Source organism: Diabrotica undecimpunctata, chromosome 2 (genome assembly GCF_040954645.1).
Source record: "Diabrotica undecimpunctata isolate CICGRU chromosome 2, icDiaUnde3, whole genome shotgun sequence".
In the NCBI taxonomy this organism is placed as follows: Eukaryota; Metazoa; Arthropoda; class Insecta; order Coleoptera; family Chrysomelidae; genus Diabrotica; species Diabrotica undecimpunctata.
In genome coordinates this window covers 114,519,813-114,544,606 of record NC_092804.1, presented here as the reverse complement: position 1 = coordinate 114,544,606, position 24,794 = coordinate 114,519,813, and the positions used below count along the sequence as shown (strand labels likewise).

The following is a 24,794-nucleotide window of genomic DNA, read 5'->3' as shown; positions in this document are numbered from 1 at the left end:
AATAGTCGCATTAATGTCAACTTTAAAACGATATAATAACTTGTAAATTGGGATAGCCCCAAGTGCTCAGTAAATTGGGACAGCTCATACAAAAATATGAGTGTCTCAAGGTACAAAATTATTTCGTTTTAATAAAAAAGTGAAGTCATGTAAACTGAGTAATCTATCAAAAACAGCAAAATAAGTAAATACACATTAACTGATAAGTAGGTATGCATAATATAAAACATCTTACCTCGAAATATTGCACTGAATTACCGATGAAAAGATAAAAAGAAAGAAAATTTGCCAACGCACAATTACATACTGATGTGAACATTAAAAAATGCCGACTTTTTGGGTACGATCGAGATGTTTAACACAAAAGACCGCGAGGTTCTCTTGTGGCACTTATCGCGAAAAATTTAAAGTATACCATTTTTTAAATTAAAAACGTTGCACGTCATAATTTATATAAAGTGACGTCACTTATATTTAAAATTTCCAGAACGTCAACCTTAGAGTTAAAATTTTCTTAATACAGCTAATAATACGAAACCCATACAGAACTACTCGATCTTTCATAGGCTTCAACATGGTATAATAATCAGAAAAATGTAATTATCATTATATTGATAATTTTAGAATTTTATTGATTAAATAACCAAAAACGTTATTATTAATACTATAAATTTTATGAAATAACTTTTTAAGTCTAATATTCCACAAAATTATAATTTTAATTAAATATATTAGACAATAATTATACGCAACTGATACGGGAATACTTTAAATTTTAATGACAGTTCAGCGTGTGGCAAAATTGTTTAAAGTGTTGCCGCTTTTTTAGAGTAAGAATTTTGTTTATGTTTTGATTACTTACACAATTTGATCATAATAATATAATATATATTAATAAACTGTATTTATAAATACGTATTAAATTTAGGTTAATAGCTTTAAAAACTAATTATTGTTGTGTCTTGTGATTGTGCTATGCCAAAACAACTAAATAGTCTGTAGAAAGCTGATAAACTTTGATATAAGATAGATTATTTTGAACAAGAAATAATGGCGGGACGTTTTTACTATGAATGCTCTAAAAGACGTAACTTTAAAATTTAGAATATATAATTTTGTATTAAAATGTTTTCTTATGTATTTTAGTGTGTTGCAGTAGTCTTAAAACTGAGTGTATTTACTGTTAAAATAACAGTTTGACAAATAGTTGACATTTTAAAAATTCCTCTTTTACTACTTATTCTGATGTTTTGGCAAAGCTGTGGGGCTCTGACGTCGTAAATATTGAATGACGTGCAATCATTTTTATATTAAAAATCCTATAAATGTATCTCTGTCCCTAGGTACAAGGTGTCCCAAGGTACACAGAGCTCTCCTATTAGTTAAGTGTGATGCAAAAATATGGAATAAATTCATTATTTCAGAAACACACGACTTAAACATGACAAAAAAATCTTAAAACACGTAAAGTTTAATTTTTGAAAGCCCATCAATTGCTATATTGGACATTACGTCATCAGTGTTGGCGTAATGACGCAATAGACGATTTTTTTTAAATACAAACCGATGTCACGGGATACCTCACTTAAAATATCTCCTAATAGCTTTTGCAACGATGCAACTATTTGAATATTTATTTCTACCAGGTTAACCAGAACTGTTGGTTTATTAATGCAATTAACTTATAAGAAATTTTTAGTGATATACAATAAAATTATTAAGAAATATTGAAATTGACGACCTTCAGCAATAGTACAATGAGAAAGACGAGCAGTAAATTCTTTCGTAACATAATTTAGTTTATTTATTGTAATTCCATTTTACTTAACTAAGTACATAAGATAAAACTATCTATTAACGGTCTATACAAATTCGTGATGTGAATCCAGCCTATTCAGAAAATTGAAATTATTTTGTAAATACGTTTAAGTTGTCTAAACTTAATACTACGGCGCGTGTGTATCCTAGCGATAAATTTATTAGGCTATTTTTTTATGTATAAATGGTGGGGTGACATGTTCTAGCTTTTGTTTTAGTCCGTTTGATTTAATCAAGCGACGCACTCAGTTCGAGAGCTGTCGTCAATTCTTAATGTTTCAGGTAAGTTGTATTGAGAAATTCATTGGTTACAATATTTGCTTGCAAATTATTAAAGAAACTATTTTTTTACCTACATGCAGTAGTTTGTTCATTAGAAATGGTTAATAGTTGTATTTTTTATAAAACACTTTAGTTTTTGGGCCAAAACAAAGTAGGATTTACAAAAATAAATTAAGTCGGTATTAGGGCACAATTTTAGTAGCAAAAGAAAAGAAATAAAAAGAAATGAGAACATAAACAGAAAACACAAAGAAATAATAAAAATTTATAAAGTAAGGGAAGAAACAACGAGAATAAGATACTCAGAAGGACTAGAGAAAGAGATGGATAATGAACATGAAATAACAGAAACAATAGAAGAAGAATGGGGAAAATTTAAAAATGCGATGATAAAAACAGCTAAATCAATATGTGGAACCACAAGAAATAACAACAGAGGAAAACGAACATCTTGGTGGAACGATGAAGTGAAAAGAGAAATAAAAGAAAAGAAGAAATTATGGAAAGAATACATCCAAGACAAAACACAACAAAAATATGAAAATTATAAGAGACAAAGAACAAAAGTTAAAGAGATAGTTAAGAAAGAGAAAAAGAAAAGTTGGGAAAAATTCGGGGAAAAATGGAAGAAAACAGCACAGAAAACGTAAAATTATTTTACAGAACACTGAAAAACCTAAGAAGCAACAAAGAAACGAAACTGAAACAAATAATGAACAAGGAAGGAACAATAATAAACGACGATAAGACAATAATGGAAAGATGGAGGGAACATTTTCAGCTGATACTGAATGGAAATCAAGCGAATACAATGGAGAAGGAAAGCCACAACAGGAGAGTATCCATGAAAAACACGGAAAATACAGAAACTATAGAAAAAGAAGAACTGGAAAAAGCAATAAGAAAGATAAAGATTGGAAAAGCACCAGGAAGCGATGAAGTAGCACCAGAAATGATGAAATATATAGGAGTAAAAGCAAAAGAAAAATTGTTATACATATATAACCTAATATGGAAGAGAAAAGTAATACCCAGAGAATGGACAAATGCAGTAATTATACCTATATACAAGAAAGGAAACACAAGAGACTGTAGGAACTATAGAGGTATATCACTACTATGTGTAGCAGCAAAAGTATACGAAACCATAATAGAAAGGAAAATTAGAAAAGAAATAGAACATAAATTAGAGGATGTACAAAGTGGATTCAGGAAAGGACACAACACACAAGACCATATATTCACCATGCAACAAGTAATAGAAAAAGCCTTAAAGAAAAATAAAGAAATACATCTGAGTTTTATAGACATGGAAAAAGCATTCGACTCAGTCAAAAGAAAAGATATATGGGAAAGTCTAAAGAAGAAACAAGTAAGTGAAGAACTGATAGAAGCAACAAAGAGTATATACATGAAAACAACAAATACAGTAAGAATGTTAAATATACAGTCAGAACCATTCGAAACAACCCAAGGAGTTAGACAAGGGGGAAGTCTCAGCCCACTACTATTCATAAATGTTATAGATGAGATAGTGAAAGAATGTAAGAAAACATTCAAGAAATACTGCATCGGTTGGAACAGAATGCAAATGATAAATGCTGAGATGTATATATTTGCAGACGACATAGTATTAATTGCGGAAACTGCAGAAAAACTGAAATACAACTTAGAGAAATGGAACCTAGAAGCAAGCAAATACAACCTAAACGTAAACAAAGAGAAGACTCAAATAATGAAAATATCAAGGAAACAAGGGACGGAAGATCAAATAGAAGTAATGATAGACCAACAAAAAATAATACAGACAAATTCATACAAATACTTAGGAACAGTAATCAACAACAAAGGAGACATCGAGGATGACCTTAACAACAGAATGGAAAACACAGGAAAACTATTCCAAGCACTAAATAGAGGATTCCTTAATAACAAAGAAATATCAACAAAGACCAAGATGACAATATACAAAACAATATATAGACCTACAGTGACATATGGAGCAGAAAATTGGATATTAAACAAAAGACATCAGAGCAGAATTCAGGCAGCAGAGATGAAATACCTCAGAAGAACGATAGGAGTAAAAAGAACTGATAGAATCAGAAATGAAGAAATAAGAGAAAGACTCAAAATCAAACCGATACTCGAGACAATCAAAGAGAAAAAATTGGCATGGTTCGGACATCTAACCCGGATGGACAATAATAGACAAGTTAAAAGAGTGTGGGACGCCAAACCAATAGGGAAGAACAGAAGAGGAAGACCCATTAAAGAATGGAACAGTGACATCTCGCAGATACTACAGAGTAAGGGTAAGACTTGGCAGGAAGCAACACAGATGGCATCCAATAGGAAGGAATGGAGAAAGTTCGTTAAGAGCTAGGACACCTCAGAAGACCGTCAAATAGTGTAATGTAATGAATTGTATTTTAAACGGCCCAACACCGAAAGGTACAAATGGGTCTACTGATTAAGTAAGTAAGTAAGTAAGTATTCTTTTGAAAAAATATTAACAAAAACGTACAATCAAATTCCGTTCCATACTTTTTTTTCTATAAAAGTAAAAAAGGAAGTTTATAACTATGAAAGTCAGGTGGTTATTTCTACTGGAAAAAAATTTAAAAAATCTCAAATGTGTTCCCAAAAAAATTTTTGTTGTAACTTATTCAAGTTAAACTATATAGTCTGACAATTAATCATTTACAAAAAAAAACATTAAAATAATTTTATTTTATTCTGTGTGGTATTAGATTTTATTATATTTCGCATGTGCTCTAATTTCGGCCTAAACCAAATTTAGCGTGACATGGTATCTACAAAAAAGACTCAATTATTCACATTTAAATATTTTTTCTAGAATCATGGTCAGAACTAAAGCCTAAGCCAATGCAAAGAAAAAAATATTCATAAGATCTACTGGATCGGACCTTGAATGACATGAACACTGGCATGTCTGCCTATAAAGCATCAAGATATATACCAAAAAGTAGATTGAGAGATAAAAGAATGCAGAAATACGTGCTCGAAAATATTGGAAGACAACCAGATTTAACTAGTGATGAGGAAAAACTAATAGTAAAATAGATATTGTTTTTGGCTGTTGGGGATTGTTCCGTGACACGCAATCAGCTTATTAACACCGTAGCAGTGCTTATTAAAAATCTAAAGTGAGCCAATCTATTTAAGAATGGAATTTCTGGAAATAGATGCTACTAACATTTCCTAACCCAGCATCCGGAAGTAAGACCTCGTGTATCGCTAAATATGGCAGCTAGCCGTTCCTTCGTTACAGAGGAAAGGATAAGAAATTGGTTTAAAAAAGTATATGATTATTTTAGTTCAAACCGCATCAAAGATGTGTTTAAAGATCCAACCTGAATATACATTTAACTGCAACAAGACAGCCTTTTTCATTGTTCGACATTATAAACAAGTGTTAGTTTAAAGGGGGTCTAAAACTGTATATAATAGAACTGCTAACAACGAAAAAGAATGTCTGACGGTATTAACAACCATATCCTCTAGTGGAGGTATCCCACCACCAATGGTTTTGTTTCCCTATACAAGACTACCAAAAAATTTAGTTCCAACTATGCCAATAGGTTGTAATATCGGATATAATGAAAGTAGATGATGAATACAGAAATGTTTTATGAGTATGTCGCAAACTGTTTTAATAAATGGTTGGACGAAAAAAACATTAAGCGATCTGTCCTGTTATTTTTGGATGAACATGTTAGCCATATATCTCTGGCATTGGATGAATTTTGTCGTGCAAATGGAATTGTTTTGGTAGCACTTGTTCCAAATTACATACATATCATGCAGCCGCTTGATGTTGCTATATTCCGATCTGTCAAAGCTACATGCCGCAAAATAGTTCATGATTTCTGAAAAATTAATCTCTCATAAATTCTGCTAAAACCTATTTTGTCACTCCTCCAAAATATCCAACACCATCGCCATTTAAAAATGCATTTTATTTTGCAAGATTTGAGACCTTTTAAAAGAGGTGTCCCGTGACCTCGGTTTGTATTTAAAAAAATCGTCGATTGCGTCATTACAACACTGATGAATCAATGTCAACACATATGATTTCTAAACGTCACCTCTACGTGAAACATTTTTTAAAACGGAGCTATAGTAATTATATCGCTATCTTATAACAATACGACTGCTGGTAAATCAATTATTAATATTTGCCTTGAAAAATTATCTATTGGAATTTTTTTACGATCTACATTTTATTTTTATAATCTATAATGTTTAAAGATTTATTTGGTTCGACGCTGATTCGTCAAATATATAAATAGAAATATTTTATAAAACAATAAAAATTGTGCTCTTGATTTAATTTATAATCTTGCTTATTCTGTCTGTGATTGGTCAAATATACAACAGATAAAGAAACGGGACAGGTGAAGGAGGAGTAGGATACCCGTTATATGCACAAGACTGCATAAAAGGATTTAGATGATTTTTAAATCAAAAACCGAAAACATTTTTTGGAACATATGAAACTGAAAAATAACATTTCGGTAACACCTTCTTGAAGACAGGAAAGTTCTCTCTAATTTTCTCTTTGTCGGATTCAGAAATAGAAATGGCTGGATGGATGATAGAATTAATGGCAATTCTTTTCAATTGCATGGTAATGAGATGCATTCTTCTTAGGGTGCCTGTCCGTTCCGAACGGTGGCGATCATTCTGGCTATGATGACTTTGTTGCTTGCTATAGTCCTCGCAAGCCAGGATATTCTTCTTCGTCCTGAGGCCCTTTACCTTTCAAAATGCATTGGAGTAGCTCATATCTGCCTTGATTTAACTTTATATGTCCCAAGTACTGCAGCTTACGTCACTTCACGATGTTAACCAAATCCGCGATTGTGTTCATCCTCCGTAGTACTCCTTCATTGGTGACTTTGTTTGTCCATGGTATCTTCAGGATCATTCAGGAGATGCATGGTAATAAGAATTGCATGTAACTGAAAACTTGTATTATTCTGTTGTACACAAAATAATATACTTGACCATTCAACCTACAAGTGGTCAACAGATCGAGTAAGGAAAAAGACCGATTATTTTGTGTTAAATGAACGAGAATTTTTGAAAGCTGCGAATCATCATTATCATCATCATCCAGCCTCATTTTCACATCCATTGTTGGATATTGGCCTCCTCCAAACGTCTCCAGTTCTCTCTATCTCTAGCTGCTGTAATCCAGTTTGTTTCTATTCTCCTTAGGTCGTCGGTCCATTGGGTGGGTGGTCTGCCTCGACTTCGCTTGTCGGTTCTTGGTCTCCACTCCAATAATCTCTTCGTCCATCTTCCGTCTTCCATTCTAGCAACATGTCCAGCCCACCTCCACTTTTGTTTATCGATTCGCAGTATAATATCGTCTACGCCAGTTCGTCGGCGTATCTCCTCATTTCTCACGCGATCTTTCAAGGTCAGGCCCAACATTGATCTCTCCATTCGCCTTTGTGTTACCCTCAGTTTTTCGGCAGTAGCTTTCGTTAAAGTTAGGGTCTCTGCTCCGTAGGTCAAGACTGGTAAGATGCATTGGTTAAATGCCTTCCTTTTCAGGTGAATTGGGGTATTTGTTTTAAAAATGTCTCTCATCCTTCCATATGCCGCCCATCCCAACGTGATTCGTCTATTTAGCTCGCAGGTTTGGTTATCTCTGGTTATTCTAATTTCATGACCCAAGTATGTGTATTTATCGATTAATTCTACCTTGTTGTTATTGATCTGTATCTCTTCGCTGGGAACCATATTGGTCATCAACCATTGGGGACAGCTGCGAATACCACGCAGAAAATATTAGAAATATTTAGAATATTTTAACCGTATCTATCCGTTCAGCGATATTAAAACGAATGCAATATGGTTCAAATCTGGAGGACAAGTAATCGAAAACCTTTGCTGAAGATTTATTGTTAAAACATTGTTGAAACATTTTTTCTTGTGCATCTTTTGTAAAACGTCTCTAAAAAGTCAACACTTGGGGCTCATTTAAATAATTTATAGAATATAGTACCTCTTATAAACAAATATATCTTCAATGAACACTATGGATGAAACTAGGTAAAATATTTTTAAAGTTAACTCTGTATGTTGATTAAAGATTCCCTAGATTTAAATTTATACTTACTTATCTTTTAAAACAGCTATATGTAAGGGTGTATTTCCAGAACTATCATTTATATTCACTGATTTTCCCCTTCTGACTAAAGATTTGACTTTATCATAGTCTTCTTCTATAAGTGCTCTTAAAACGCCGTACGCTAGTAATGGATCTTCATTTGTGCCTATATCATAATTAAAATAGTGTCTGTCCTGAAATATTAAAAAAAAAAGCTATTGGAAAGTGTGAAATTATACTCATAACTCAATAACTCATAATCATATTAAACTGATTAATTTATTAAAAAATATGGACCATATAAAGTACCATACGCAATATTCAGAATATCTAATTAAACCACGTAGTTTTAGTTTTAGTAGGGGAACGGTGATAGACAAGAAACTCTGCACATAGTGAGCGAAATATTTCCCAATGTAATCGGTAGTCGGAGAATGACTATTAAATTTAACAAAAACCAAATATGTATATTAAAATTTTACTATTTGGAAGAGTGATTTCATCGTTTAAACGCCGAATGTCCTTAAATTTAAATGTAATCAGCGGCCCCCGAAAACTACATGTTTAATTTGCGTTTTCTCATTAGAAATCATAGAATGTTTAATTAGTACATTTATTTGTGCTTCTCTATAGCAGACGTAACCACAAGATGCCGTACAGTGTAGCCGATTCTTGTTCACAAGTAGCAGTTATGGTCATACAAACCTGAATTCTTCGACGCACCGATTATTACCGACATAAAAATTTAAAAAAAAATGAGTTTTTTCAATAGTAAAAATTGAGCACAAAATTGTATTGACATAAATTTTATTTACATGTTCAGTTTTGTTATGTCTCGTTTTCCATAAATTCGTTGTCCTCTTTCTCGAATTAGTCGTAGTAATGATATTTCCTGTTCCGAGGCATAATCCTGTTTCTATAAGCTGTATGGTTTTAAAGTGTATCAGTAGGATGCTAACCTGGCTGTAGACCCCCTTCTCCTTTATCCGGGCTTGGGACCGGCACAAGTTCTGTCGAGATACTCAAACCACCCAACAAAACTGCAGGCAGAGTTGAAAAAAGAAATTGTAGGAAATCCTATTTGCAACAATTTTAGTCATTACCATTTTTGTCGAGGAGTTGAAAATGGCGGAGTTATTGAGCAAACACGGTTCTTTTTTTTTTCAAGATGGCGGCTAACGCAACTGTTGGATTCAGTCTCGATTTTAAATATTAATACTCCTATTGACTCCCTAAAGGTTAAAACAATAAAATTTGGGGCAGCCAGCCACTCAAAGTTAGGCCTTTTTATCGTCAACCTCACTGGATTATGACTTATAATGAAAAAATTAGACCAGAAACGCCAAAAACTAAATGACTACCGGAAACAACAGAAATAAAGGTACTTCGTAGAATAGCTAAAAAACCACTCATACACAAAGAAAGACATAAGATCCTAAAAAACCAGTAAGATTAACAACAAGAATAAATGAGTATAAAAAGAAAGAAAGAAAAGATTGGTCAGAATCATACGAGATAAATTACCAGTATCTTTATTTCTCATATTGTTTCTCATGATATTTTGCTAAAAAACAGCATTTTTACGGTATAAGAGGTACTCCTTTGGAACTAATTTCATCGTATCTAAAGGATAGATACCAAGCAGTCAAGTACGGAAATTGTCTCTCTGTATTTAAGCAGATAAAACATGGAGTTTCACAAGGATCAGTACTGGGTCCTCTATTGTTTATAATCTATGTTAATGACTTGCCCAATTTCATGGCTCCATTTAAAACAGTTTTATTTGCAGATGGCACTACTTTTGTTTTTTCTGATAAAAATCGTTCAGTTTTAGAAACCACGTCTGAGTATGTAAATTCCAATGCACAATCATGGTTCTTAGCAAATAAACTTAAACTAAATAACAAAACTCAAAATTTAATTTTTTCGTCCACCTTCTATGTGAGTGTTCAAAATAATATCAAATTGTTGGGCATAACAGTTGACAACACATTGACTTGGTATAACCATATTGACCATCTCAAAGGTAAATTTTCTAGTACCTTATTTTTACTCAGACAATTAAAATTTGTTGTAAGTGTTAATACCTTGAAAATAACGTACTTTTCTCTTTTTCATTCATTTTTAAGCTATGGTGTTATTCTGTGGGGAAACTCTTGCAATGCCCTAACAATATTTAAATTGCAAAAAAAATCAATAAGAATAATTGCAAAAGTTAGCTATTTGGAATCTTGCAAACCATTGTTTATTGAATATAAGATAATGCCCTTGCCAACAGTATGGCTATACAGCGTTAATGTAGAAATAGATAAAAACTCTGATACTTTAATTAAACACTCTGACTTACACACGAGGTGCAAATAACATCAGAACAGTTAAGTATCGTTTGAGTAAATCACAAAAAAAAAACTCAATTGACTACAAATTTAAAGTAAGTCTGAAAAGATACCTTTTGAGATTTGCTTTTTACTCTGTTAGTAAATACTTTGATCACTTTAAGGCAGTAACATGAATATGGATGTACTCACCATGTTGGTATATGTCTTATTTTGTATATTTTATGTTTTATTTTATGTTATGTGCATTAATGTATTTTCATCTCCTATTGTATTTTGTGTATGTTATATATTATCTTTTTTACTTATACATATAATTGACTTGCTACAAACAAATGTAAAATTTGTAAACGTAGTTAAATAAATTGTGAATCAGTAGGCTATCGAAGCGTGCCTTGTCACGTAAAGCAATGAAACCATAACTTATATAACGATAGAAGGGGCGGATGTATGAAGATAAAGCGGGCAATTTACCCAACAACAAAAATGAATAACAAGCAATAGATAAGCAATGAAAAATATGAAAAATAAGTCAAGAAAAATATTAGTATTCGGCAGTATGAAATGAGTGCAATAGCTTAATTTTGACTATTAAAACTAAAGATCGCCACAATATAATATGCTCATCGAATGCACTAGCAGATGAAAGAATCAAAATGAATGTATAAATGTTTTAATGTATATATATATATATATATATATATATATATATATATATATATATATATATATATATATATATATATATATATATATATTGTTATTATGTATTGTTTGTTTGAATGATGAGCAATGAGTATTTTTTAATAATATAGGGTTTTTATCGCGGTTCTCAAAGAATTAGTTTGTAAGTACTTTTTTAAATTATCTTTATTATATCTATTATGAAACACACATATATATCTAACCTAGCCAATGTAAATTTAAAATAAACTATCTTTAAATTGAAATTCTTATGAAACTAATTAAATTCTATAGACAATGTAAAATTTAAACAAAATATCTTCAAAATTGAAATTGTTATGACACTAACTAAATTATATTAACAAAATTTTGTACCTTTCTGTCACTGAATGCCTAAATGAACTGTTTTCCACTATATAGATTATAATCACCACTCAAATGTCTTCTTCTCAGCTTCGGTTATCCCTGTTTTTGTGAAATTACTTTTTCCAATTATCAGCTTCCACCAATTTAAGATATTTTTCTTCACAGCATTTATAAACCACCAAGCAAACCAGCAACAGCATTTATTTTTATTCTTCTTTTCAATATATCAATATCCAATCACCAAAATATTATTTAATTTTAATATTCAATTAATACTTCTTCCATTATCATCATTTATACATAACATAATTTTTAATCTTCAATATTATTTTCTTTATACTGTTTCTTAATATTTATTTAACTCACTATATTGAACAATTGTAACTGATTGACTGCCTCTAACTAATTTTCATACTAAAAAACTCATAACTAACTGAATCGACTTTCTTACTAAACTTTCTGACTGCTTGACTTAAACTTTCTGACTGCTTGACTTAAACTTTCTGACTGCTTGACTTAAACTTTCTGACTGACTTTGAATCCAAATCACCGGGTATTTATATCTTTTTGGATGTTCCAGAACCATCTGGTAAGAAATCATGTTCCATTTGTTCTATTAAATACATGTCTGAATTTTCTGGAACAAACCATTTCGCAAACAAAGCCATCTCCGGCGATCTAGAGAATTCCTTACTTATCTATCGAGAATTTTGTTGGCATTTAGGCTTTTCAGATCAGAGTATACATTTAAATCAGTAACTTATATAAATTAAACATTTTAATTTAATAAATTACACATTTTAAACAACATATTATCATTATAACCCCACTTTAAATTTGTAATTATTCTTAAACGTCACTTCAGAGTATGTATATCTGGTTGCCTAGTCACATGGCTCACTTAAATATATCTACAACATCATAATTACTAAAAAAATACTTTTTATATGCTAATTTCTTAAAAATGCCCTCACATAAATATATTTTTATTAAATTCTCTAGTATATAACTTCTTAAAATAACCAAATACTTGTTATATCTAAAATTATCTAGTATATAACTTATAAATTATTTTCTTTAAACACCAATCATATCAATATATATATATATATATATATATATATATATGTATATATATTATATATAGGTATATATATAGGTGTATATATATATATATATATATATATATATATATATATATATATATATATATATATATTGTTATGGATCAGTTTATCAATCAGAAATAGAATAATGGGTTTTTTTATTATTTTAATATACCGCGGGCATATAAGTTAAAATACAACCCTGTACTTATTTGTAATAGTTAGAATAAGAGAAGACATTGTTCCGTGACGGAACAGTTTTTCCTTGAAAGACTGAGTGAATAGGGAAAGGACAATGGAACCCGTATAATTTTATAGATTTACGAATAAACTTGTAATTGTATTTTGCGGTGGGCATTTTTCGAAAGTAATATTAGAGATATTACTTTCTTATAAGATAAGAATTAGATTTAGATATGAGATAACAAGAATTTGGAAACTTATTTCTGTTGAAAAAGGCAAAATTCTTAATGGTTTCTGAAAAGTAATTTGAGTGAAAGTAGTTTATTTGTTTTAAATATTATGTTGGAAATTTTCTAAATCAAAAATAAGGGGGAAAGATGAATGCTTATGATTGGTTAAAAAGGAATGATGGGGAATGAGAGAGTTGAGAAGGTTATCTGGGGAGATTGAAAAGATTTATCTGAGAGATCTGGGCAGACCAGAAGAGAAGACGTGTTTTCGTGTAGTCAATCTGAGTACCAGTGTTTTCGTTTGTTAGTGAAAAAGGTGGAAGCTGAGAGCAGATCAAAATCGAGAAGATTAATACCTCTTTTTAGTCTGCATAGTCCACGAGATATAATTGAGAAAGAAAGGAGAATTTGTGAATAAAGAGTACCGGTCAAAAGAGGCTTGGGCTTGTGTTTTCGGAGGAGTAGTTTGCTGGTATGCGGTTTGGATCGATGCTGAGAACGGGAAAGATTTGATGGTAGCCGGACATAATCAATCAAGGAAGGAACTGTGGTTTGATCGAGAGGAGACATCATTGGTGTAAAAAAAAGAAAGGTCAGTCAAATAATTTGAATAAAAGAAAACGTTAAGATATTCTAAAGATAAAATCAAATATAAGCATGCGAACTAAGATTCCAAGTTTCAAAGAGTTAATTTTTTGTGAATAAATTATATTTTTATATGGTCATTTTTTTTTGTAGATATTATTATAAAACATATCAATAGATAGTTTGTAATTAAAATTAAATTTAGAGTATAGAAGTTTGTTGGGTAAGATAATTGCCCACAAAAGTTATTTATTAATATTCATCGTATTGCTTATTGAAAATAATTATAATTTGTGTGCATATTTATCGCACCCTTAGTATTAAAAGGGCACATCTCGAAAATTAGGGTTTCTGAGTTTTTGGCATAAATGGGCATAAAACTACTAGTACTACAACTTGGCCTCGACAGAAATTGAAAACGGAGAATATAAAGCAAGTCCTGATATAATGTGACCCTTTCGTACTCCCCTCTCCGCCAACACATCTTCCCGCGAGATAGACCCATTCAGTAAGGTGCCGATGTCTGTTGTAGTAGGTGTGTTAGTGAGCGCTCTCATTACGAGTTGAGCCCTTCTATTACAAAACTTGAGGTACGTGTTGTTTTATATTTTTTGTTTTATAAAGGCACATTAAGATTAAATGCTGTATATTACTAAAACTTCCGAAAATTTATGGGTTTATTTAAAAAAAGTTCTTTATATTACTAAAATTATTGTATGATTTTTGGAACTATATCTAAAGGATTCTTGTTATTACAAAAATATCTGTTTGATTAGAATATCATTGAAAGTTAAATCCTTGTAATACTAAAATATTTCAACGAGTTTCTTAGTTGTGTCCATAAACTACAAAGTTTTTCGGTATTAAGGCCTTAATTATTGTTATTATTTTATGTACTAACAAGTATTAAATAAGAGGGTAACTATATCTTAACCTCTTACAGATACATTGCAAAAAAATTGAAGAAATATGTCATCACGATCGCGAAGAATTATAAACCTTCTTAATGTTTCACATCTACCTGATGAATGGGAAAACAGTTGCGATAAGGACCCAAACGTAAGTTTATAATTTACTAACATATATAAACTACTTACATATTATTTTGCATTTTTAGGTCAGCAATGAAGAAAAAGAGAACATCCCTTTAAGTTCATCAGAAAACTTTTTAAAGCAACAAGAAATAGCCGATAATACTCTGCCATTACAAAATAATTCTTTGGTTGAGACTAACACTGTTACTGCAACAACATCAAAACGTTCGTCGAGGTTGTCATCTAGTAGTTCCAGTTCATCTTCTAGCGTCAACAGTAGCAGTTCGTCATCTTCTAGCAGCAGCTATTCCTCTCGATGTTGTTCACTGGAACAAGGACGATTTGTTTCCCATATCCTAAAAGGTAAAGAAATTGAAGCCCAGCCTCAGTCTTTATCATCTAGAACTACTTCACCTTCAATACTAGAATCCGTAATTTTAACACCACGAACTCCAGCTGTACCTTACCGTATATCGCCAATGAATTCAGAAGAGAGTGATGCTGATATTAGTGACAATGATCCCACTTATAATGAACATCAAGGTAGAAAATGTTCGCCAAGCTCATCTTCAAGTTCCTCTGATGATGGTACTTCTGAAGTAGTTGCAACATCGCCCAGGAGATCGAAGAAACGTAAAGCTGATCCTACTAAATGGAAGCAAAATGACCAAAAGATAAAACGAAATGCAGGAGAACAATACATTTCTACTAAGACTAAAAACGTTGTTCCTGCGCGTCAAATGAAGAGTCCATGCAATCAGAAATGCAGACTGAAGTGCAGCGAAAATTTTGATGAGGCTAAAAGACTTCAACATTTTAAATGTTTTTGGGCACTAGGAGATTTGCAGTTACAGCGTATGTTTATAAAAGCAAGAATGGCTATAGTTGAACCTAAATATAAGTATTCAAACGCTCAACATCCCAGAGCACCAAATGCTGCTTTCTACTTGTACGATGATAACGCCAAAATCAGAGTCTGCAAAACATTTTTTATCAATACGTTGGGAATAACAAGTAAAATGATTCGCACAGTAAGATATAAGACTAACAATTGCAATTCTGTTGAAGAAGATAGAAGAGGCAAACATAATAGTCATAGACGCGTGGATGACAATCTGAAAGAAGATATCATTAGATTTATCAATCTAATACCACGAATTGAATCGCATTATTTAAGAGCGTCGACCTCAAGAGAGTTCATAAGTGGATCGAAAAGTATTACTGACTTGTTTAGAGACTTTCAAGAAAAACAGAAGAATAATTCCCGAGATCCTGGAAAGTTTCATTTGTTTTATGAGATTTTTACTACCCATTTTAATTTGGGTTTTTTTCAACCCAAGAAAGATCAATGCGATCTTTGTTTACAGTATAAAAACTCTTCTGCTGATCAAAGGCTTGCTCTCAAAGTCAAATATGATACTCACCTAGAAGAAAAGGAATTAAGCCGAGCAGAAAAAAAGAATGATAGAATGACTCTTGACAAATATAATTTATGCGTTTGCTACGATGTTCAAGCGATAATGCAAAGTCCCAATGGAGAAACATCATCGTTTTATTATAAATCCAAATTGAATAGCTACAACTTTACTTTGACTGTGTTAAATAAATTACCAGAGAATAAAAACGATTTTAAAAGCTATGGTGACGTGCATTGCTATTTCTGGGATGAGACCCAAGGAAAAAGAGGTGCAGTGGAGATTGGAAGTTGCGTTTTAGACTTTTTAAAGAAGGTTTGTGAGGATGCAGGTGAACATGAAGTTAACGTAACATTTGTAACAGATAATTGTTGTGGCCAAAACAAAAATAAATACATAGCTTCTTTATACATGTTTGCAGTCACTACTATAAAAAACTTAAAGGGCATAACTCACAAATTCCTTATAAAAGGTCATACGCAAAATGAAGCCGACAATGTACACATGCTGATACAGAAACAAATATCAAGAGATTTAAAAGCTGGTCCAATCTTTACACCACTTCAATACACCACCGCAATTCAGAGAGCTAGGAAAACGGGGAAACCTTTTATCGTTCATACTTTGAATCATGATTTCTTTTACGACTTGAAAGATTTACAAGTCAAGTGGGGATATAATTTCAACGTTGACGAAGAGAAGAATACCATCGTATGGAATCACATCAAAGTTATGAAATTTACGAAAGGGAACCCATTCTCTTTTCAATATAAAACATCATACAAAGACGCGTTTAAACAAATAAATGTTAGAAACAAAAGAAAGAAAATGTTGGATAATGAAGAAATATCCATCAAAACAGTTTATAGTGCGCCATTTGAGTTGAGTTTAAATAAGAAACAGGATCTCAAAGAATTAATTTCTAAGAGACTTATTGACCCTTATCATGCCTGTTACTATAATAATATGTTAATGTAACTGTTTTCTAATTGTAAATTTTTAATACTTTGTTTTATTTTTGAAATGTTTTATGACTATTACTTAAAACTTAAGCCTGCTGGCTATTTTATATTTCATAGTTCTTTAGCTACTATTCTAGTCGTTAGCTATTCTATTCTATTCAAACACGACTGATTGTAAAAAATGATTATGATAGATCTTAAGCGCTCGCACAAAAGAAGAATGATTTTATGTTGAGAAAATTTGTTAATTTTTTTGTCTAGTAAATTCAGTAATTTTTTGTGAGAACTATTTTAGTTTTGTGTTACATTATAAACGTTATGACAATTCTGGTTTTTTTTATATGACTGCCCTAAAAAGAGTGTTATAGTTTTTGTTATTGGATTTGTATGCTAAATGCCTATTACTTTTTAAGGTTTTTAAGAATAAAGTTATTTTTTGTTAATCTTTTACGATTTAATGTTTTATTAATTCCTTTACAAGAGGCACTTTTATCATTGAAAGTAGTTAAACATTATTATTACACAGCCATATTTAGATTTGTAACTTAAAAACATAGTGTATATTTAATCATTAAAAGGCTTAATTCGTAAGATGCCTTCAAAATTTAAAGAAATTTAGTGGGAGAGGGGCCTATCTTGGGAGAGATTTTTTGAAACGTTTTTTTTTAATTAAATTATTTTTTTTTGTAATATTTCGATTATCCATTATAGAGTACAAATACTGTAAATTGTATACCTAGATTTTTATTTATCTATCTTTTCAAATTAAAATGTTATAGGTGAGTAAATGAAAACGATGAAGTTGCTTAATCTTTAATCTCGTTTTCCCAAAAGTAACGATTTTCGAGATGTGCCCTTTTAATACTAAGGGTGCGTTATGTTGTTTTAATGTTAGTTCCGTTTCCTGTTCTATCCCGATTATGAGCAACTAGGAGATACTGAACCCACTAGAAGAGATATATAAAGTAAACTGATTAAAGTAAAATTAAGAAGGCACCCTGAGAATTTTTAATAGTAATTGATTTGTATGACTGCATAAATTAGTGAATTAATTAATTAAATAATTGGACTAATTAAATTAGTGTTAATTAATAATAAAACATCATAAAGCAGATCACAACAATATATATATATATATATATATATATATATATATATATATATATATATATATATATATATATATATATATATATATATTATCAAATCAATGGCGCAATGATAATTTTGATCCTTTGTATGGTTTTTCCAGTTTTATCTAATTTAACTTAATTATTCCATTGACGTCCTAAATCTTAACAAGTAATTGAACACACATTTCTAAAACTTTATTTTCGAATAATTTCCGATTAAATACATTGAATGATTATGATGATTGAATGATTAATATTAATTAAAATTTAACAGTTGTTAGAAAACATTGCTAAACTATGTTACTTCCTGCTTCCTACAAAACTTCGTTCTTACAAAAATGTTCACTAATAACACACGACAAGAATATTGAATAATTTTAGCAACACATCTCTCTAATGTACACGACAGTTTTATAATTTAAACTTACCACTTCCAGGAATAATTCCTCCTCAAATCTATTTCGATTTCTACGTGAAGCCATTAATATAGATGTATTTTGAAATATTTATATTGACACAGAATTCATGTGCCAATCTATTTCTGTTAGTGTCTAAGAGAAACACTACTTGTTGTTCTACAGGTATTGGAAAGGGTCCAAAAAACATTTTAAAATGATATAGGTCAGTAATTACTCTGTGCAAAACTTATTATGTATACCGGTATACTATTAAGATCGATAATAGAAGATAGCTGCTTTTATATGACTTTAAAGAAAGCTAAATCGCCCACCGACACAAACGTTAAAAGTCTACAATGTCCAAATATTAGTTTTTTATCTAAAATTCCTTCAATAATATAGTTTTCCTACATCTTCAAATGGTAAATACTACCCGAAATCATCACCGATATACGAAATTTCATTTTTCTTGTCAGACATATCTACCATACCATACCTACACACTCTTCAAATATAAAGTCATCAGTCCATTCTTCTGCTTAAAAGTTCAGTCCTATGTTATTTTGCCCATTTTACTCTATTTTTCTTTTGTTGTAATGTCAAAAGTGGCTTTTCTACAGCCTGTAACAAAATTGCGTATTCTCAGTATGGTTTTTATTTATTTTTAACCAAATAACTTTTGAACGTACTAAATCCCAACTTGTGAGCCTCTGTGACATGTGGATTTAGAAATTTTTCTTCACCCTACAAAACACGTACCACAAAATAATTTACACCCCGATTTATCCAATAACTCTGAATGCTCTTCTATCGTAGTCAAAAATATTGCTTTTTTCCCACATTTCCCATTTCCCATATGCGTGATAATTGAACTTAATCTGATATTTTCGAGTTTGATTTTCCAAAATTAAAAAATCTAATTGAACAAATCTTGTCATCTATCTATATTAAATGCTAGGACGACAACTCACACTGTTTGTAAGGTAGGATAACTCATAGCACCACCTAGGCAAGAAATCTGAATTACTAACTGACATTTCAATCATATTTTGTTCTTGATACAATACGTTTAATTAATAATACTAATAATATTAATTAAATATTAATATAATTAATAATACGATTAATTTTTTCGCAAAATTGCCATAATATTGTTTGCTGTAATTTTAAGATAACATTTAACAAACAAAATAATTTAAAGCTTTATATTAGTTTAGATTTAATCACCTAGCGACACCTAGAAAAGAAATTTGAACTACCAACTGACATGAATAAACTTGACAGACTATCTGACAAATCAAATGTAAAATATTTATTTGCCAAATATAGTACCGAATAAAAAGTTATCTGGAAGATAAATTGTGTTTATTGTAGTTTGTTATTATATTGTAGGTTATCACGAAATGACGAAATCAAAAATATAACCTAAATATTGTTGTTTATTGTTGGTGAGAGACATGGACCCGGTATTAAAAGATTTAATGAAACCGAAGAGTATGATTATACACTTAGTGCGGGAATATAATATTTGAGCCAGAATCGACCATTTTAATTTTTGTAATGATAAAGACATTTTAGGGGCTTACATTAAGTAAACCTTAATGGTTTACAGGCTATGGAACAAACGATCACGACGACAAACGATCACCTACTGGTAATAAAAAATCTTATAGAAAAATGCACTGAATATAATAAACCACTAGCTTTAATATTTGTCGACTATGAAAAGGCATTCGACACCGTAAATCAACAAAAAATGTTGGAAGCCTTGACAGAATGCCGAATTGACTATCGGTATATAAATATAATTAAACATATATACCAAAACGCAACAGCCAGTGTTAGAGTGGGTGATCGTCAAACCCAGAAATTCCCGATACAACGTGGAGTACGCCAGGGGGACACCATATCGCCGAAACTGTTCACTACGCTTTTGGAATATATATGTAAAAGGGCAAAACTGACCGACAAGGGCATAAACATAAACGGAGAAAAGCTTAGCCATCTAAGGTTTGCAGATGATATTGTACTAATAGCTGATAGGATAGATGAGGCCAAAGAACTTTTAAATCAGCTCTACCTTTCCTCGCTAGAAGGGGGATTGAAGATAAATATATCTAAAACCCAGATGATGACAAATCTTGAAGTCAGCGAAGATATATGCGTAGGAACAAGATCCATAGACCAGGTAATGGCCTATAAATACCTAGGTCATGAGATTCGCATAGGAAAAGATAACCAAACCGTTGAGCTTCTCCGTCGTATAAGACTGACTTGGGCAGCCTTCGGCAAGCTGAACCATATTTTCAAATCGTCTGATATACCAATATGCCTTAAAAGAAAAACGTTTAATCAGTGTGTTTTGCCAGTGTTAACTTACGGTGCCGAAACGTTGACCATGACAAGGAGAACAGTTCAAAAGATCCGTGTGTGTCAAAGGGCGATGGAGCGTGCTATGTTGGGCGTTTCACTACGAGACCAGATCCCAAATCGCCAGCTACGACAAAGAACAGGAGTGGCTGATGCAGTAGAGAGAGTAGCAACACTGAAATGGAACTGGGCAGGTCACGTGGCTCGAATGACAGATAATAGATGGACAAAGCGGATACTGGAATGGAGACTAAGAGATGATGCATACCGAAGCAGAGGTCGTCCACCAACACGTTGGACTGACGATCTAAAACGTTGTCATAGGAATTGGATGCAAGAGGCACAAGATCGAAATAGATGGAAAATTATGAGGGAGATCTATGTCCAGCAGTGGATAAGCGAAGATTGAATGATGATGATGATGATGATTAAGTAAACCGACAGTGAGTTATATTCTGAGAATATATTTTAAATAGTTGTTATTAAAAGATTATAAAAGTTGGTATTCTACCTCTTTTTCTTTACTTAGTTTAGGCATTCAATGTTTTCATAATCTTGATAACTAAAAAAATGGATTATTTAACGTTTTACAAAAGAGATATTGGTGTTATTGATTAAATAATAGCAGTAGAGGATTCGAAAATGACAAATATTCAGATAGTACCTAGGTTGTCAGATTCTCTTAATAATTGAGAAATTTAAATAAATTAAAATACATTAAACTGTAAAAAAAAGAGTAATTATACAAAATATCTAGAGTGTAGCACAGATCTTCTACAGAATAGATGGAATACTGATTTTAAATTCTGACAATTTCGTGATACTCCTTGGATATGTTTTTGTAGGTACCTACCTACCACGTAGGTATAAAAATAATACTGTATTTTTGATAAGAAGTTTAAATTGAGATAATAGAAATGGAGAGATGCAGAAATAATTACTTGGAGACTCTGATTATACAATGAAGCCATTTTTAAAGAGTCCACTGAGCAGTCCATGAAGAAAATTTCTATAATAAATTCCATACTAAAACCAGATATATGTAACAGAACTTTTTATGTACGGAAGAGAAGGTTTAGGTACTATTTTATCCTATGGATAAAATGAAGTGGCTGTAAAGATTCAACTGTTCTAATCTACAGCAACATTCTAACCTAGACAGAGATCAAAATGAAGACAATTTTGAAGATGAATTGCTAAATGAAGAAATTTTTGAACTTTCTGAAGTTGAAGATGTTTAAGCTAACTTATATAATATTATTGGATTTTGGAGAAATCTCAGAAGAATCATTAATATACATGTATTATTTTTTTTATTCGTTATTAAATTTTTTTACATAATTTAATTTATTCCTGTCACCACAAATTGTATAATCAAAAGAGATATTAAAACATTAGTGTGATTTCGGGAAAAGCTGAGCGGGAAAAGAATAAATCTCAGGGGACGAGTTTTGCACGGAGAGTCTTAGGACTTTGCACCTCCTTAAACTATCCCAATACCGCTGGGTACCCCCATCAATGATTGGAGGTGTGTAATCAATCTTTGATTGCACCCTTCACGTGGTGGCCCTATTGAGACTACACTCAGCGGATCTAGACTAAATAGTCGATCAACAATCCCCACGCCAAGCAGTGAGACACCGTGGTGTCTCACTGCTTGGCGTGGGGAAGTGGTGAAGTCTGTAAGGCACTGGGGCGACAGTGTCGCAAATGGTTCCTTTGGAGCACAGGTCGCACCCTTTAGTATTTAGACCTTACTCTCGAAAGCGGGACTCTGCGAGGGGTTGACTGTCTTTCCCTAGCTACTCGTGGGACCAATATGGAATCTCAAAAAAAAAGATATAGTAAAAACTCAGGGCCAAAGGGTTCCCGATGCCGAAGAGCCAGGGAACTCCAGAGCAAAATCAGAGTTCCTAAAGCCGAAGGGCAGGGAGCTTCTGGAGAAAATCCGAACGGCGAAAGGCCCGGAATTTCTAAAGAAATCTCCCAAGCTGATAGGCAAGGAAACAAAGAGGCTGTCAGAGTAACACCGTTGGAAGACGTTGATTTCATGACAGACGAAGAAATTAGGACTGCAAAGCTATCTGGCGTCTCTAAAGCCAAAATCAGTAGGCTGGTGAAATAAGACCAAGACTAATTTCAAGCCACAAGGGCTGTAATCAAGGCCAATTTCATCAAGGCACCTGAAAGGGCAAAAAAGATGCCGTCAAAGCCATTAGAGGCTATGACAAAAGTAATACAAACCCAGAAGACCGAAGGCCCAAAAAGGCTAAGGTCAGACGGAAGCACACCACCCAAAAGGTAACGCAAAGGGAAAAGGTCAAGAACCGACGGCGTGACTTTCAGCGAAGCTGCCACTTCTGTTAAGGTTGCAGCGGTACTAACAGGATTCCCGGAAGCCAAGATGGATGTAGACAAGCTTAAGGCAGTCGAAATAGCCATCTTGGGTGCGTATGACAAAATTCCGGAAACAGGACCACAGGTTCGCTTCCTGAAAAGTACATACAGGCCGGTTTCCTGGAACTTAACTGTGCGGATGACATAAGTGCGCGGTGGCTAAAGGAGGTGATTCCAACCTTGAGGCCTTGGAAAAGTGCATCTCTCAGGGCTGTGGAGGGGGAAGATATACCCAAGCCGCACTCATGCACTATCTTCGTACAGGACGAACATGGGGAACGTGTTGAGTCCAAAAGGATGCTTCCTTAATAGACTAAGAATAAGTAACCATGGGATCAGGACACATCTGTGGACAGTCTGGGGTAGTAAACCTTCAGACAAAGGGGTGTTATGAACCTTCTCGATGGATTCTGAATCTCAAAAAAAACTCCAGAAATAAAAAATGTCACCCTTTTTCGGAGTAGGACATTCCGACCCAAAGAAGGGAAGACAAAAACACGGAATGAAAAGCCAGTAGCAACTCGTTCCAGTAAGGCAGGGGAAACTTCTCTACAGAGCTATAAGGCCAAGGTCGTGTATAATTCACACTAGTTATACACGACTTTAATTTTTTTGTATTAAATCGTTCATTTGTAGTTTATATTCACTATTTTCTTTCCTGACCTCCTTCATATCCTCTACTATATTTCGCATCATATTTTTTATGTCTTCCAGCTCCTTATTTTTCCTTTTGTTCTTATCTAGTTGCCTCATTAATAGCGACTTCTCCTTGTAATTGACCTTCTGAATGAAACATAGCTTACAATTATATTAAATACTTATATGTTACAATTACGATAATTTTAATAGTCTTTCTTTATAAGTATATTTGTTTATATTTAATATCTACCTATAAGACAATAAGACGACCCAAAGGTAAGCGTTTACACTTTTTTCGACTTACTTATTATAGGATATATTCCTTTCGAATTATTTATAGGAATATATTTATTTATTTATTTATTTATAAAGTTATTAATACTTTTATCACTAAAAATGACCTGAAACAAAGGTATTAAAAACATAGTGCTCCATATATGACAATTCGGGAACATTCGTGTGCAATACTATGCGCTTAAGCGTCTATATTCTTTGCTAATATTTTCATCCTTCATCCTTCCATCTTCCCTAAAACACTTCTTAGCTGTCATATATAATATATTGTATGATGAGCATAGTACATAAAAAAAAATGATTCCAAATCCTGTATACAGAAAAATCAATCCATCAGGAAAGTGCGCCTTTTAACTGACAAGAAAAACTACCCTGGCTGGTAGCCGGAAAGCTAGTGACCTAGTGATTATAAAA

At 32.2% G+C, this 24,794-nt stretch overlaps 2 protein-coding genes across 3 annotated transcripts in view; one reads left to right on the top strand and one right to left on the bottom strand.

Annotated features, from left to right (window-relative positions):
- The window catches only part of LOC140433410 (uncharacterized), a 29,082-nt gene extending 10,233 nt beyond the window's left edge, over positions 1-18,849 (bottom strand). For both annotated transcript variants that reach the window (XM_072521421.1, XM_072521422.1), the window contains exons 1-2: positions 18,711-18,849; positions 8,258-8,442 (exon numbers count right to left, since the gene is read on the bottom strand). In XM_072521421.1, the coding sequence (XP_072377522.1) occupies positions 8,258-8,442; positions 18,711-18,764 (239 nt within the window). In that variant the 5' untranslated portion in view covers positions 18,765-18,849. The remainder of the gene's footprint in view (positions 1-8,257; positions 8,443-18,710) is intronic.
- On the top strand, positions 14,563-17,972 carry LOC140433409 (uncharacterized). The gene is made up of 2 exons (XM_072521420.1): positions 14,563-14,797; positions 14,856-17,972. The coding sequence occupies exons 1-2, from the start codon at positions 14,708-14,710 to the stop codon at positions 17,163-17,165; spliced, it is 2,400 nt and encodes a 799-aa protein (XP_072377521.1). The 5' UTR covers positions 14,563-14,707; the 3' UTR covers positions 17,166-17,972.
- Positions 18,850-24,794: the final 5,945 nt, after the last annotated feature.